Genomic DNA, 15945 nt, shown 5'->3' with positions numbered 1-15945 from the left:
GGGGGGGGGGGGGGGGGTCCGGAGGGGATTGGGGGGGGGGGGGGGCAGAGGGGGGGATGGCTGTGGCCTGGAAGTGATGGGCAATGGCATGGGCAGGGGCATGGCACTGGCAGATATGGGTTGCTCAGCACCACAAAGCAGCGGGAGGGAAGGGGACAACAGCCGCAGCTGGACCCACATCGTTGCAAGTAAAGGGGCAGGGGGAGCTCTGATTTTCTACGATAAAAAACCAAAATCAAACCCAGAATATATAGGTATTTAGAATTTATTTTAGTAATCACTGAGGCACTTGTAGGCTTCCAAACTGCTTTAAAATTGTAAATATACCAATAAAACATTGTGTTCAACTGATACATAGTTTACATCCCTCTCTAGATATCTATATATGTATTAGTGGTGTTTCATTTTAAAAATCACAGAAAAACACAGATTTGGAGGTTTTAATCAGAGAATTTTTATCAGACAATGTGGGATTTTTAAACCAAGAACATCAAGATCCCTGCTCATCATTAATGCACTAACTTCCTTGGCTAAATGTTTGCCTCTTTCAAGATATAGGATTACTACCTAGCCATCAGATACATGGTTAAACTAAGACCATGTGTCAGGGGCCCTAACGAGTCCAACCTGGGCTAACTGCCTAGTGAGCCACACGGGACTGGGGCTTTGACTGACGGTCCTAACCTAGCTCATGACTCCAGCTGGGCACTGTCTGGACCTTCTGACTGGCTGATGGGAGAGCAACTTACCCATTTAGTTCCAGCTGTGGCAAAAAGACTCCAGGACAGCCAACAGTTTGTGTTGGAAGCCTCTACAATCTAGTACTCCTGGGGAACATCCTGAGAAGCGCATGTCCAGAGATGCTTGCATTTCCCGTGGGACAAAGAGCAGCAGCACATATTTGTGCCACTGCTAACTGTCCCTCGGTGTGCCCTACATACATGTTTCTGCATGTAGCAAAGTAACTCAGGTGGGATAGGGAAGGCTGCAGCCAGCACCTGTGTTGGCCCCGGCAGCCTTACCTGAGGTCCTGGGGGCCTCTTGGGGGCAGCAGCAGTGCTCAGCCAGCCGCTCAGAGCCTGGCTGGCAGCCAGAGCATGGCTCTGGCCACCCAGGCTCCCTTTCTGGTGGTGCATCCTGCTGCTGCATGTGCCACGCTGCTTTTTTCAGCAGCAGTTTTTGTTTTTTGTTTTTTTACACCAGGATTCCCCAGTGTCCAAAAAACCCCACCGCACTGCTAATTTGCAATTAGCAGTTGGGTGCACATGCACCAGATGTGGTTTGCAGGGGCAACTGGGTGCACATGCACCATGTGTGCTTTGCAGTGCCTCAAACTGCTCTGCATGCTCATCAGGACATGCCCTTGATATCTTGACCCTGCTGCTCTGTTCCTGAACTCTGGCTTTTGGATTTTCCCTTCGATTTAGTAATTCATTCTCTGACTCCTGAACTTCAATTTAGCTTGAGATTCAGACCTTGCCACTAGATTTGGTAACCTGGGGTGCTGACAGATGGGGGGTAGGGGGATGCCCTCTACCAGAAGCAGCAGCACGTTACTTTGATTAGACTCTACATTGTATAGGCACTTCAATGGGGCTTTTTGGTGTTTTTAGCTACAGCTGATTCTACCAGCTAATAGATAAAAGTGCCAAAAGCTCCTCACTAAAGTGCCCAATCTCTACGGACGTTGGGAAAGCCGGGTACAACTAACGCACTGCCTCTTCTGGGCATGTCCTGGGCTTGGCACAGGAGTGCATCGAGTTTAAAGTACTGGGGTTTTTTTGTTGTTTTTCTTTTCCACGTCTGCAAGCAGCCTTGGTGTCTGTTTCCTGACCCAGGACCTCTGCTTCAGACTCTGGCCTGGCTTTGGTGGTCTACCCACTAGGCAAGATTGCCCACGACAGTCCATTACAGGATGTTGGAATTAGTTCCAAGAAGCCAAAAAAGTCTCTCTGTCCAAAGGTCAGGAAGGTATGATGACCTCTGCAGACTTCCAAGCCTATTCCCCATCACCCAAGACTCATGGAATTTTATTCTAGTCACACCATAAGGTAAATGGTGACCACAAGAGGGAGTCACACTTCACTTCATATTCACTAAGTCCTATCTATACATAATTACCACTGGGAAAATTACACAGGTGTCACAACCCAAAGTTGTGGATTTTTTAATTGTGTGCGCTTCGGCACCGCTAAATTATGTTCCCGCCGAATTGGAGCTCTTTTGCACGATGGAGCGTTCTGTTGTTATGGAGAACCCGCGTGCAGAAAAGTGTTTCCCGCTGATCTGTAGCCTTCTTTGCATTGTGCATGACTTTTGCATTTAGTGATGCACGTTGCAAAGGAGTTTTCCCGCCATTTGTATTGAGATTTGAGCCACACGGAGAGACGGATCTCTAAGTGCTGTGGGTCCTTTCGAACCCAGCGCGTCTTTCTTAAGAAGGCGATAGAGGCTCCAATTGCCGAACCCCCGGAGCCTAGCAAACTCCGGGGCACCACTTACCGACGGCCTCTAGCCTCTCCCCGTCACCGATCGCAGCCCAGACGAATCCCTACCCTAGAACCCAGTTATCAACACCACGGAGTCTGAACCACTCCGAGGATCCTGGGAACGGAGTTTTAGAGTCCTCCAACGAGGAAGGAAGCGGAGCTGTACCTGGGAAACTGTCCAGCCTGCACCACGACCATCTCCGGTGTAAGTAAATAATCTTTTCAATCAACCATTACGCCTCCGTGACTGATTCTAGCTCGAGCGTACTGCTTCACCCCGCGACTTTTCTCCGGCCCCGCGTGCCCGGGCTGCCGGCCACTGCCTGCGTGCACACAGACAGGCCCGGCTCACGCCCGGCGAGGACGGGACCGAGAGCCGGCCCGCACAACAGGCACCTATTAAGAAAACTAATCTTACATGATAAGAAGTTAGATGCCTATACAGGGTAGCTGTTGACCAAAGCCAATAAGTTTACTTCAACTCTAATCAATGAGAAATCAGGCAGACAATTCTTATAATAAAAGGATCTATTGTATTCTCAAATTTTGCTCAGAAACCTGGTGTATAGCAACTTACACTGGCCACATGCTATAAAATATCAGTTCTGACAGTGAAAGAAATAAGTAAGAAAATATGGGCTCACAGGATTACTACCCTATATTGTTTGATAGCTCCCAAAGCATGCTAGAAGCTAGACAGAACAAATACGTTTCACTGGCAGCTGGATTCAAGTGATTAAAATGAATGGTTTGTTATGAAAATGGGGATCTGGAAAAAAAATAAGTACGTTCTACTTTTGGCAAATGGCTTTGTCGTCATCCATATCTTGCTTGCTCTCAGGCTGTAAGCTCTGCCAGACAGGGACTGCCTTCAACTACTGTGTGTGTACAATGCCTAGTATAATAAAGCCTCAGCCTGAATAGGACCTATAGCTGCAACCAGAATACAAATAACTACCAGCAATCATAATAATTAATGCTACAAACAAGGGTTCTGCCTCAGAGAATCTGCTGCACATGAGATGAGATAAGCAGACAACAAAGAGTAAAAAGGAGGTATGGAAGCAAGGGATTGACAATAGGAAGATTATACAAATTACTCAGCATAGGCCTGGGCATTTAAAAAAACCTGTTTTCCTATTTAAACTGAATGAATTATTAAATCCTCGCAGCTCATGATCAAAGGAAAGGGGGGAGGTTTCTTGAAGGATCAGTAAATTTTGGAAGCCATTTTTAAAGCAGCAATTTCTTTAAAGAATTTGCTAAATTTATTCTAAATTATCATAAAGAAATTGTAGAGAGCAGTATGGCTTAATACTAACCAGCTAGAAGCATGAAAATGTTTCCTTCTTGTCAGTTTACAAGACAAAAGAACGGTAATAAGCCAAATGTCTGAACAGCTGGAACCAGTTCAAACTACCTAGCAAGCAACACATACTTAGTTTCTACCTGGGCAATCATAAGCCCTCAACCATTACTGTAGTGCCCAAATGCCTTCCCAGTGTTAAAAATAGAAGCAATAATAGATCTTCCTTCCTTCCTTCCTTCCCAGTGTCTAGAATAAACAGCTAAAAATACTGCGCTATGTAGACTTGAGTAAGTGGCATGGAAGACTAAATTTTACATCTAGTTCCAAATGCATTTACTTCCAGGGTCAATCTTCCCTTTTCCAAGATTTCTTCCTGTAGTTCCAGTTTTTTTCTGAAAGACCGTTCTTCTCACACTTACAAGTCTCCCAATTACAGCGGACAGTTTGACTCTTCAAGTTAAACAGCTGGTCACAGGAGGATGTGGTTGTCAAGTGTGAAATATTCTCTAAGGAAGCTACGGCCAAAGTTTTCAATATCAAGGCAGCTCCATTTACAGTAGGGAGCCAATACAAACAATATGCCCTGGGGCAAGAAGTTCATGATGTTCAATAATGCTTAACAAATGGTTTGAGGTTTGATTGACCACGCTTTTGTTGCTGCTTCGATCTCTCTAAAAGGTTCAAAAATTTTTAAAAAGAGCTTGGTTCCAGAGCGTAAGTTTACAGGTGACCAGTCAAATAACCTTGCGGCTAAATGACCATAAGGTAAAAATAAATATAGGCCATAAAAATAGTTTTAAAAGGTCTTCAGGAAAATCATGCAGAATGGAATGTGATTTACTACTGTAAACATTACGTTTCCTTTAACAATTTATCAACTTGCAATATTTCCCCAAAATACCAGCCCTTTATTAATTTAACAGTTGTTATTCCCGAGACAGAAAACCTCTATACCATTTTTTGGAACCAGAAAACCATGCCTCCTTTGCTATGTTTTAAACCTTCTTCCAGGTCAGTCAGATATTTCAGACAAACGTGGTTTCAAATTCTTGGCCAAACCAAGAGGTGGTCAGTTCTTTAGAATAACTTACCTCTTCATTAATGTCAATAACATCCCCAGGCTTGAGCTCCAACTCATCCTCATTCTGCGGGATATAGTCAAACAGCACTTTACACTGCCGCTTCTTGGACTCTGGAGGAAAGGATATTATAAAACACATAAGTAAAAGGCATTACAATAAGCTTGTATTTATTCTTCTGTACTCGACTCTTTCAAGAAGCAAAAGAGAACTTAACACCCAAGTTATCCCAAAGAGCCCACTAACAATCCCTTGGTTTTCACTTTTCCACTTGTTTACATGTCAGTTAAAATCCAGCTGGCTAGGCTTACATGCACCTTAAGGGCAGACTGCTTCCATTTGTGAGCTTTAAACTGTGCCAACTACCATGAAGTAAACACAGCACTGCCAATTACCACTGCACTATTAAAAAAAAAACAAAAAACAAACAACTTATTGACATAAGTGAGTCATGGATCAGCACCCAGTACAACATTTTCAAGCTATTTCCTGATGAAGTCAGCAAGAATCAAAACAAAACAGCTGTCAGCTCTCTATAATGCTTCCTCTTGAGTTAAAGTTATACACATTTTTGTACCTCAAGTTCTTAAATTTGAACAGACTTACCCATAAAACACCCTCCCCCAAGATAATCACAAGACACATTTTGTGTTTTGTGCTGCACACACGTGTCACCTTCAAGTCCAAAAACGTACTCTGTTAGGTACAAATCTGGTGATAACACGACTGACAATATTTTCTTTCCGACTACATTTTATAATTCTAGAACTTTTCCAGCTAATAGTTGGGAAACTTTTGAACCTTGCTGGATACTCATACTATTTGTACTCTAATACTGCACACTAGGGGGTGGGCACTGTCGTACAGAAAAAAGAGTCACTATCAGAAAGAGCTCACAATTCAAAAGTTAAGCAACATACAAAAATATCAGGGTACAGATTTATAGATAGCAAACGCATTGTCTTTGTTTCTTAAATACACATCTCCTCTACTTGATTACCCTTCTATTTCTACCTCTCAGGAGGAAAGCACTTCCCCTTTGGCCCTACTCTACCCACCTACCATTTATTAAAAGTTGATTTTAGTCAACTGAAAAAAAAAAATAAATAAAAAAAATCAATCAATCAGTCTTTACATGTGTTCCAGGGTGGTGGGGGAGTGCTTTAATTAAAGCAGCTCTCAGTGACTGTTTTAATTAAAGCACCCACAGCGTCACATATATTCAGCATCCCCACACTTCAAAATGGTGCCATGGGTGCTTTAATTAAAGCTAGAACACATTGGAGCAGGGGTCAGACACTCTTAAGATAGATCCTTGTGTATTATTAGCAGGGATCATGGTTTTCCCCTGATAAAAAAATTGCAGATTCTCTGATGAAAAACCCTAAACCCATGATTAAAATGGAAGGCCACTATATATGTATAGTGCCCTGGAACAGCAAGGGGAACAATGCCGTGCCACTGCTCCCGCTGGTGCCGGGCAAGCAGGGGACGCCTCGCCAGGGCAGCACAGAGCTCGCAGCAGCAAGGAGCCCGCCAGGCCCCTTTCTGCCCTGCTGCGCCACATCCTGCCCACTGGCCCACAGAGACCACAGGGGAGGGCAGCAGGGAGGGGAGCCCAATCGTGCTGCACCCACCCCTGCCCTGCACACAGACCTGGGGGGACACAGGTCCTCCCTCCACTCCTAGGATTGCAGACAGCAGCAGCAGGAAGCCAGCCCCACCCTCCTGCCCCCAGCCCTATACTGCTCCCTGCTGGAGCCCTACAGCCATGCATTCTAGTCCTGGGCCCCAAACCCCCAAGCTCCAGCCCTGCCCAACTCCCTCCCTCCCTATGGGTCTCAATTGCCCCCCTGCCCCCTACCTGTGAGAGCTGCTCTCCAAGCTGCCCAGTATCCATGTGCATATGGCCCCCTGCCTGACTGCCCTCCTCCCTCTCCCCCCCAGCCCCTTGCAGGCTAAACTCTCCCAGCCTGCAGAAAGCAAGAGTGCAAAATTCATAGGTTTCTCCATTAAAATGAGAAATCTGTTTTCCTTGGGTAAAGAAGGAAATCCATGTTCTTCTGTTTTTCCAGGGGATATGGAAAACCCGGGTCCCTGCTTTTTAAGAGTAGCATCCCAAGTCAGAAGTTTAGAGCGAGGACTGCTACACCTCATCACTCTCAACAAAGTAGCATTGAGATGGCTGAATTAGATTAATTTTGACTGACTGAATAATAAAGCTGCAGCATCCAATTCCCAGCTCAGGATGCATCAAATTAAGAGAGACAGCAATATGTAGAAAACAAGGTCTTTACCCCGAAGACCTACCTGAACCAAGACAAATATAGCAAACAAGCAATAAATGAATATGCATATAGAATGAAATTACTATTTTAAAATATGTCCCTGCCCCAAACAGGTGCAACTGTGAACATACCAGCAATCATCAATTATGACCTCTTTAAAAGCTGTAATTATAAACAAGGTGCTTTTGCAATGACAGCAATTCAGTGAGACAGACCCTCAGCCAGTCTTGCAAATAAAAGTTGTTTTCTGCAAGACTAAGGTGTTCAAACAGGTGGTGAAATTGGTTACAACTGGCAGGTGATTAGCACCACTGAAAAGAAGCCTCGCTTGCAACGACAAGATCACAGGTAGGATGGGAATTTTCAAAGACCGTGCAACAATGCTAGGTAATTGTACAGATGCAGTGTAAGGATGCTCAGCCCTAAGGGAATCTGAATCAAGAGGAAGCGAGTCCAATTTTCTGCCTGCTGCTTGAAGAGACCAGCTTCCAAGTTTCCCGATGGATGCTACACCTTTGCCATTGCTCAGAAAGAATGTTCTTCTACTGTCCCTGGAGAAAAGCTGAATTATCCCTGTCCCTAGGCAGTCAGCAAAATTAAAAGAACACTTAAAATGAAAACAGAAAGCAGAGTGTGGAAACTGCTGATCACTCAAGAAAAATCTTGCATTTCTGCTTGTTATCTGAAATGTTAAACAATCTTTCCTCACTGAAATGTGGTTGGTCTCACCATGCAGAGATACTGCTGAAGAGAGCAACACAAAGCCCCATAAAGACAACTAGAGGTTCTTTGTTGTGGCCTGAAAGACTGCATGAAAGACTGGCACAGTCCTAGATGTATATTCTTGGAATCAAGATCCTAACCACTTATAAAATAATGAGGCTGCAAAGCCTTAGACACTGTGACTTTGATCCCTATTACCAGGCCATTTAAAAATATTTCTGTTACAAGGGTCACAGAGCCTGGTAGGTGGAAGCATTCAACAAATCTGTATGTGGGCCAATTAGTGTTTTCGCTTCTTTATTCTTTTTATAGTCATTCAGGAAGCCTTTTAACCAATGTCCCCATATCTGTTAGTCTGCCTGGTAAGACACTGTGTTAAAGAATTTACTTATGAGAAGAACATTAAAAACAACTATAAAAGGTAAAATAACTAAAGTGATATCAAACATTTTTAGTTAAAATAAAGGTGCTAATGACCACCTACATAAGTAGTACTGTCCTTGTAGCATTCAAAATGGTTGCAAAAATGGCATCTCTCTGAAGCGTTGCAGAAAATTGTGCAGCAGCATTCTTCAGTGACTTTAGAGGAACTCAGCTGCCAAAGGAAAATAAAAATCACAAGACTGGCTGTCCTACAGAAGGGAGGATATAGCAAAGCAGAAGACAATGACCTCAAAAAAGCCACCTGAGTCCTAAACACACATAAAGAGTAATATACATAGTTTTGTAATAGAACAAGCAGAATTTTCTGAGATCAAAATAAACCTACCATTTTAAATCTCAGTTGTTTTAATTGCAGTTCTGGCCCCTCATGCTGAAAAAAAAAACCCCAAACGGCCTCAACTCCGCAAAAATTGGTGAGAACATTAAGTCACTTTCCTAAACAACTGGCAATAAAGATGGGACTCTAAGCCAGGAATACAGTGGAAGAGGGAGGGATTGCAGAGGCCTCGAGAAGCTGAAAAGGAAACTACAGTCTGTGACTACTTGAACAATGAACTGTCTGCTCACTTCAAAGTAATGAAACAAATAAATAAAGGAACGGTAAAATATCCGATTTATGGAAGGAAATGGCCTTACTTGAAAACGAACTAAAAGACTGGCTCACCTGCACAGAGTGACTGGAATAATATATATGTAAAGGATGAGGAAAAAAGGCATCAGGTTTACCAAGTATAACTCTGGCTAAAACTGCAGGGATTAAACTGTTCCTATCAAACTGGCAGAAAAATTCGACTAAAATCAAAGTGAAATTTAATCCAGAGAGAATTTTAATAAAATTCATTTTTTAAAATAGGACATTCAATTATATTTTAGAAATAAATTATTAAAAAATATTTTCTGAAATTATGAAAGTATCTTAAGGCTTAAAATTGTTTAAAAATTATTTCTGACATTATGACAATGTTTGTAGTAAATGCTCATATGTACTACACATTATTAAAAACATTTCAGTAAGTTAAAATATTCAAGAAGCATGTTAGAAACCACTGGCTAAAAAGCTGGAATCAGAATTTGTTTGGGTGCCAAACAAGTTTTCTGACGACAGCGGCTTTTCTGAAAAGGGTCAGAGAACATTTTCTAACTTCATTTTAATCAATCAATTTAGCTTAAAAGTTGAAAAACTGAACGGGGAAAGCAGGAAAGCTTGATTTTCCTCTTCCAATCAACGAATAAAGAGAAGGTGGGGAGGATAAGATCTCCTAAATTCTGAAACCTTAAAGGGTACAGTGACCAGAAACAAATCAGGCTGGTTTCCAAACTACAAACGGTACTTTGTTTGAACAAAGTAATCTGCATTCAACACCTACTTTGATAAACTTTTTTTTAAAAGTATCCAGCACAGTTACCCTAAGATTTTAAAATGCTTTTTCCGTTCTTTTAAATTACATTCCAATTTCCATCTAAATGCAATTTGACATTAATCAGAAAAAAAAAAAAAGTCAATCTAGGGAATAGGAAGGGTCATTTATGATTTGGTGAAACAATAAAAATAAGCTGTATGTATTCATGTCCTGTTATATAGGCACTTAAATACACCGAATATCTTATTGAGCAAACAGCTGCAAAATACACAACCTCCCAGAATCAAACTACAACTAAATCAAGGGCAATTAACAAGTGCAAAGGCAAATTAAAATTTAAAAATCAATTAGTTAAATTCAGGTTTCCTGATTGCTGATTGAATCATTAAAATCAGCAATTAGAAGGGGAAAAAATCAGTGTACCCTAAAAGATAACCAGCTCTAAACCTGCTGGGTGTCATATAACATCTTTGTTCTCACATGCAAAAAAGTACTTAATTTTGGAAATAGCAGCTGAATTCAGGATGTCAACAGTGCTGCCTGTTTGAAGCAAGCGTCAATGATGCATTAAGAAACTCATTAGCACATGGTATACAAAACAGACCATGCAAAAATATCTGTTAATGACAGAAGCAAGTCTGCCCCCAAAGTATGCACAGAACTTTCCGTATCAATAATACATTAATAAAAACCCCCCAACCTGTTTCTCATATCAGTCTTCAGACAGATAGCATGCTACTTAATGAGCCTTACAGAACCTCACCTTACTCCTCAGTGTTTTGAAGAAGGCTTTAACAACCGTACCCAACTAGGTAAACCTAAACTAGAGAACAACTTATTGCCCCATCAAACAGCACTGGATCTTCTTTGGCAAGAAGAATGATGGATGCTAGAAACATTTCTTAGTTACCAGAAGCATGGTACTGCAGTTCTCATTCAGACACTTCAGAGGCCAGTTCTAATGCTGAAAAGCAGATGTGAAGGTACAACACCACTTTTGAGTTTGTGTCCTCAGATCAAATAAAGTTTGAGAGGAGAACAAGCCAATGCAAGCTGCTACAGCAGCTGCTTAAAGCTTTATCTAGTTTTCCTCCTGATCCAAATTATGTTTGAAAGGAAGAAAACGGCCACTGTAAGGGTACAATTCCCTCATCCTCTGAGAAGATTCAGGCTTCTGAAATCATCTTAGGGACCCAGTAAGTTACTTACCAGGCAGGAACCCATTAAACACAGATTAGTTTTCTTCAAGACAGTTCATAGGATGGACTCTTTTCCCTGTCCCCATCCACCTGCCCCCACTAAAACAAACAAACAAAAAAACCCTAGCTGGGCATGACATGTACCTTAAAAAAAAAAAACAAAAAAACAAAAAAAAAAAAAGAGCATTTTTCTCAGCTAAAACAGATATTCCTGGGGAAAGGCAAATGAATTTGATCAGAACTCATCCTCTGACAAAGGATCAAAAATCAACAATATCTGGTCTGATTACTTCTATTGTCATCTGCAGGGAATAGGTTATAGCACATGCACTATTTACATTGGCCTAAAAGTTGCGGGAAAATCACCATTCTAACTAGGCCAGCAAACTTCCCTACTCTTTAGCTACTTGGGGAATTTATACACATCCTGGGGGCAGGGGGGGGCGCGGCGTAATTAGGGCGGGTCCAAGAGCTACTTTAATTAAAAAAGTGCCGGGAGAGAGTCTCATGCATCAGTATCCCTGCACTTCAAACTGGTGGCAGGGGCATTTTTTCTAAAGCTCATCGAACAAGCTTTAGATCGGGGTGGGCAAAATACAACCCGCAGGCTGCCTGTGGGGCCCCTAAAAAAAGGTTGAAAATTAAAATTTATCTGTCCTTGGTTCCCGTCAAAGATGACAGGAGCCAGGGACAGTAGGACCCAGGGGAAGCCCTGGCAGGTTCCTGCAACAGCAGGGCCTGCCTGCCCTCACCCCCCCAGCCAGAACCATGTGGCCTGGGACCATGTGGTTGCCCCAGCACAGGAAGATCAGGTAAGAAGCTGGTGCCAAGTGCAGGGAAAAGTGGCCCCTCCCCCACCCCGTGCCCAGCACTCCCTACTGCAGCCACTCACAGTCCCCATGCAGGCTGTGAGCAGCTGCAATGTGAGGCGCTGGCCACAGAGCGGACAAGGGGCCGCTTTTCCCCCCCAAGGCTCAGCACCAGCTTGTAACCTGCCCCTGCTGCCAGCCTGGGTCCCGCGCCGGCTCCGGGCTCACCAAACAGGGCTGTGCCACAATGGCAGCAGCTGTGGCCCCCCCACTTGCTGCACTGGGCAGCGTTTGCTGCTGCTGCCCGCCCGGAGCTCACGCTTCCTTCCGCTCTGAACAGCTGTTGCTACTGCAGCACAGCCCCGATGGGCGAGCCCGGAGACGGCACGGGGCCCAGGCTGGCAAAGGGGGCAGATTACAAGCTGGTGCTGAGTGCAGGGGAAAAGGAGCCCCATCCTGGGGCCGGCACCCCACACTGCAGCCGCTCGCAGCCCTCATGGGGCTGCCTGTGCCTACTCAGGACAGCCCCGCACGGGCTGCGAGCAGCTGCAGCAGGGAGCGCTGGCCACAGGGGAGGCAAGGGGGTGCCTTTCCCCCACGCTCTGCACCAGCTCCTTCCCTGCCAATGAGCAGGGGGTCGGTGCTGTGTGCTGCCCCCAACCTGTACCATGGGGCTGGGGGACCACTGGGAGTGAGGGCAGGAGCGTGGGGCCCATACCAGTATCCCAGGGCCAGCATCAGCAGGGCCCAAAGCAGGGTGACAGGGGTACAGGGTCCCAGCCAGCAGGGGCTCTATGGAGCCAGGCCAGCTTCCCCTTCTCCCAGCTGGTGCAGCTCAGCCTGGCTCCACAGACCCCTGCTAGCCTGCACCCTTACTCTGGGCCCCACTGGTACTGGCCCTGGGACATTGGTCCCAAGACACTGGGACACTGGTCCCAAGATGGTGACCAGGGGGCAGGGTACCTGTCAAGAGGCAGGGCTACCCATGCAGCCCTCGACAGCTTGCCAAAACTGGGTAAGTGGCCCTACGCCCAAAATAATTGCCCGCCCCTGCTTTAGATAAAGCACGCCGTCTGCCATTCTGAAGAGCAGGGATGCTGATACACAAGATGATGGAGGCTGCTGGAGTGCAGCAATTACCACATTCCAGCAGGCTTGATTAAATCGAGTCTGCTCCAACACACTGTAATTGCAGCAGTGAGGCTGCTCTAACGTGCTTGTGTATAGGTGCCCTGAAAGACTACACTTGAAAACTACAGAAAGGCAAAGCCACAGAACCCTCTTTTGATGTATTCACATCACAAATTTTTTATTGCCAAACTTTGCCTTCCGATATGAAGAGGACAAAAGCCAAAATAAACTTTGTGCCCGTACCTGTAAGCAGAATTTGGCTTGGTTTACTCCTTTGTTTCCAAATTTCCTTTGGGACCTGAAGTCACAGTACCACGCTGAATAAAGTAGTGCTATGAACCACTGATCTTAGGTATCTATATAATGCAAAGGAGGAAAGCTACATACTCTTCCTGAAGCTTCTGGATTGGGGATGGAATTGAATTCCTCCTGCAGGAAGCCCATAGGTGCTCATGCGCTGCACAAGGCTCGCAACATTTCCAGGCTTCTCCCTCTTGACTGGCAAACAGTCATCCTTGGGTTCAGCATCCTTCTTCACTTCCTAAAAGAAAAGAGAAGGTCAAACATGTTAATCTAACTGAGACCTAAGTTTAGATACCCCATACCCTCGCAGACTTAAGTAGCCCAGTATGAAATAGTACTGAATAGGAAAAAAAAAGCTTTTAGTTTTAGCATCTGTCATCCAAACACATCAGAATGCTTCATAACCATGTAACTTTTTTACATTATTGCAATGTAAGCATTCAGTGAACTAAGTGGTCAGAACCAGAAGCTGTGAATTCTTACCTGTGACCCAAACCACTAAACAATGACTACTGAAATTACTGGAATTATATATATTTATGTCTCTATAGAACTTCTTAGTGTTTCAGGGTAAATACTGGATAAAGCAAAGCTTTAAAACATTTTCCCTATTGACTACACTTTTTCTTTGTATTAATGACAGTTAAATGCCTAAAATAAGCCTGTCCAACCCCAAGCCATGGGTCTACGAGTCCATTACAATCTAAATGGCTGCAAAAATGAATGAAGGTTGCAGCAGAACAAGATCCCCGATTGTCTTGGTCTCCTTGCCAATGCATCAAGGTCCCATTCTGTCAAGAGGCCCATGGAAGCCGATGTGGCAGCAGCTTCTCCACAATAAAAGAAGTCAGGCACAGGCATCTTCCATGAAAACCACTTTTCCAATACATTCCCCAAACCCTTTGGCAGCCACCTAACGGCAACAGAAGCAGGATTGTGAGATATGAAAGAGCCTAGTCATGAAGTGGCATGAAGGCAGTAGCTACAAGGTCACCTAGCATTTGGATGAGACGAGTGCATTTCGGCAGCTGTAACTGTGACAGCCCTCTTCAGGATCCGCTCTGCTCACCCCACATGAGGAGGGAGCTAGAAAAGGTACCCTAAACATGGCCTGTCTAATACAGTATCCTCTATTTCTTCCTGACTGAATACCCATGTCCAGTGGGATCAACTTTACTGCAGTCAAAGACCAGCAAAGAAGCATCATCATTTTGGAGACCTGGAACATCAGGACCCTCATGGAGAACCCTAATAGTGAATGCCCAGAGCGCCACTACAATCATGGCCCGAGAACTCAGGCACCACAACACTGATGTAGCTGCGCCGAGCAAGACATGGCGAACAAGAGATGGACAGCTCAAAGAATATGGAAGTGACTATACCTTCTTCTGGAAGGGTATAGAAAGGTATATGAAAGGAGAACGCTGACTTCATGGAGCTGGTTTTGCCGTTAAGAATGAACTCATAAATTAACTCAAAGAGTTCCCTATCAGAATTAATAAGCGCCTCATGACTTTCCATCTTAAACTGGTGGGGAGTCAACATTGCCACTGTCATCAGCATGTATGCCCCGACTCTTGAGGGCGCCAATGAAGCCAAGGAGGAATTCTATGCCAACCTTGACCCAGTCCTTTGTGAAGTTCCAGAGGGAGGCAGACTTATTCTACTCAGCGATTTCAACGCCAGAGTTGGAAGAGACTCTAATCTCTGGAACAGAACCATCAGCAAGGAAGGAGTAGGAAAGGTTAACTCCAATGGCATCTTCCTCTTGACCAAATGCACGGAAAATGGACTCACCATCACCAACACCCTGTTCCACCAGAAAAACAGGCACAAGACATCATGACAACACCCACAATCTAAACATTGGTACCCGACTGACAATGTCATCGTCCATGCCTGGGACTGCAAAGATGTCTGCATCATGAAAGCTATGCTAGAAGCTGATGACTGCTGGACTGGTCATCAACTCATCCACTTACTTGTGTCACTCAAACTGACTCCCAAACGACAGCTGCAGCAGAAGTAATGCCAACGGAAGATCAATATTGAAGGAACTCAAGGAACAACCTCTTCCACCAGTGCCTCAATGAAAGAGTAGTGAATTCCAATCAACAATGGGAAAATGTCAGCAGCATGTGGGGTGCCCTAAGGCCACCATCATCAGCACCTGCAAAGAAACACTTGGATTCTCTACCAGAAAGCATCAAGACTGGTTTGATGAAAATGACGAGAAGATTCAAGAGTTGACTGATTGCAAGCACAAGGACTTGGAGCTGGTGTTGTTCTGCCAAGCACAAAAGAAATTGAAGCTGCAACAAGCCAAGGCAGAGATCCAAAGGAGGACCTGCGATATGAAGAACAAGTGGTGGGAAGACAAGGTTCAACATCTCACTGACATCCACAATATGCATGGTTTCTTCAGTGTACCTAAGCCACTGAAGAAGTCTGAGCACACAGGGACAAACCCCCTTCAGACCCAAGGATGGAGGAGACTTGATCAAAGAAAGGGGAGCCATCAACACCCATTGGAAGGAGCATTTTGAAGACCTTTGCAACTGAGACTGCTGTACGAGAGCACTCTCAACTCCATCCCACAGCACCCAGTCAGAGATGATCTTGGAATCCCTCCAACCCTTGACACGGTCAGGAAAGCCCTCAAGCAGATGAAGAACAACAAGGAATCTGGAGCAGATGGAATCCCCACTGAAATCTTCAAGTAGGGGGGAGAGGAGCTCACATGACAGCTTCATGCCTTCATCACAGCTTCATGCCCCCATCTGGAATGAGAAGGAAATCCCAGACCACCT

At 44.6% G+C, this 15945-nt stretch overlaps 1 protein-coding gene across 5 annotated transcripts in view; it reads right to left on the bottom strand.

The window, feature by feature from the left end:
* Positions 1–15945, bottom strand: part of CD2AP (CD2 associated protein) — a 118626-nt gene that overhangs the window by 58266 nt on the left and 44415 nt on the right. For all 5 annotated transcript variants that reach the window (XM_025191429.1, XM_025191430.1, XM_025191431.1 and 2 more), the window contains exons 3-4: positions 13220–13373; positions 4890–4990 (exon numbers count right to left, since the gene is read on the bottom strand). In XM_025191429.1, coding sequence (XP_025047214.1) covers positions 4890–4990; positions 13220–13373 — 255 coding nt within the window. The remainder of the gene's footprint in view (positions 1–4889; positions 4991–13219; positions 13374–15945) is intronic.

The sequence above is a fragment of the Alligator sinensis genome, unplaced genomic scaffold (genome assembly GCF_000455745.1).
Source record: "Alligator sinensis unplaced genomic scaffold, ASM45574v1 scaffold1666_1, whole genome shotgun sequence".
Taxonomy (NCBI): domain Eukaryota; kingdom Metazoa; phylum Chordata; order Crocodylia; family Alligatoridae; genus Alligator; species Alligator sinensis.
Note: the sequence above shows the minus strand (reverse complement) of the source record. Positions and strands in the feature narration are given on the sequence as shown.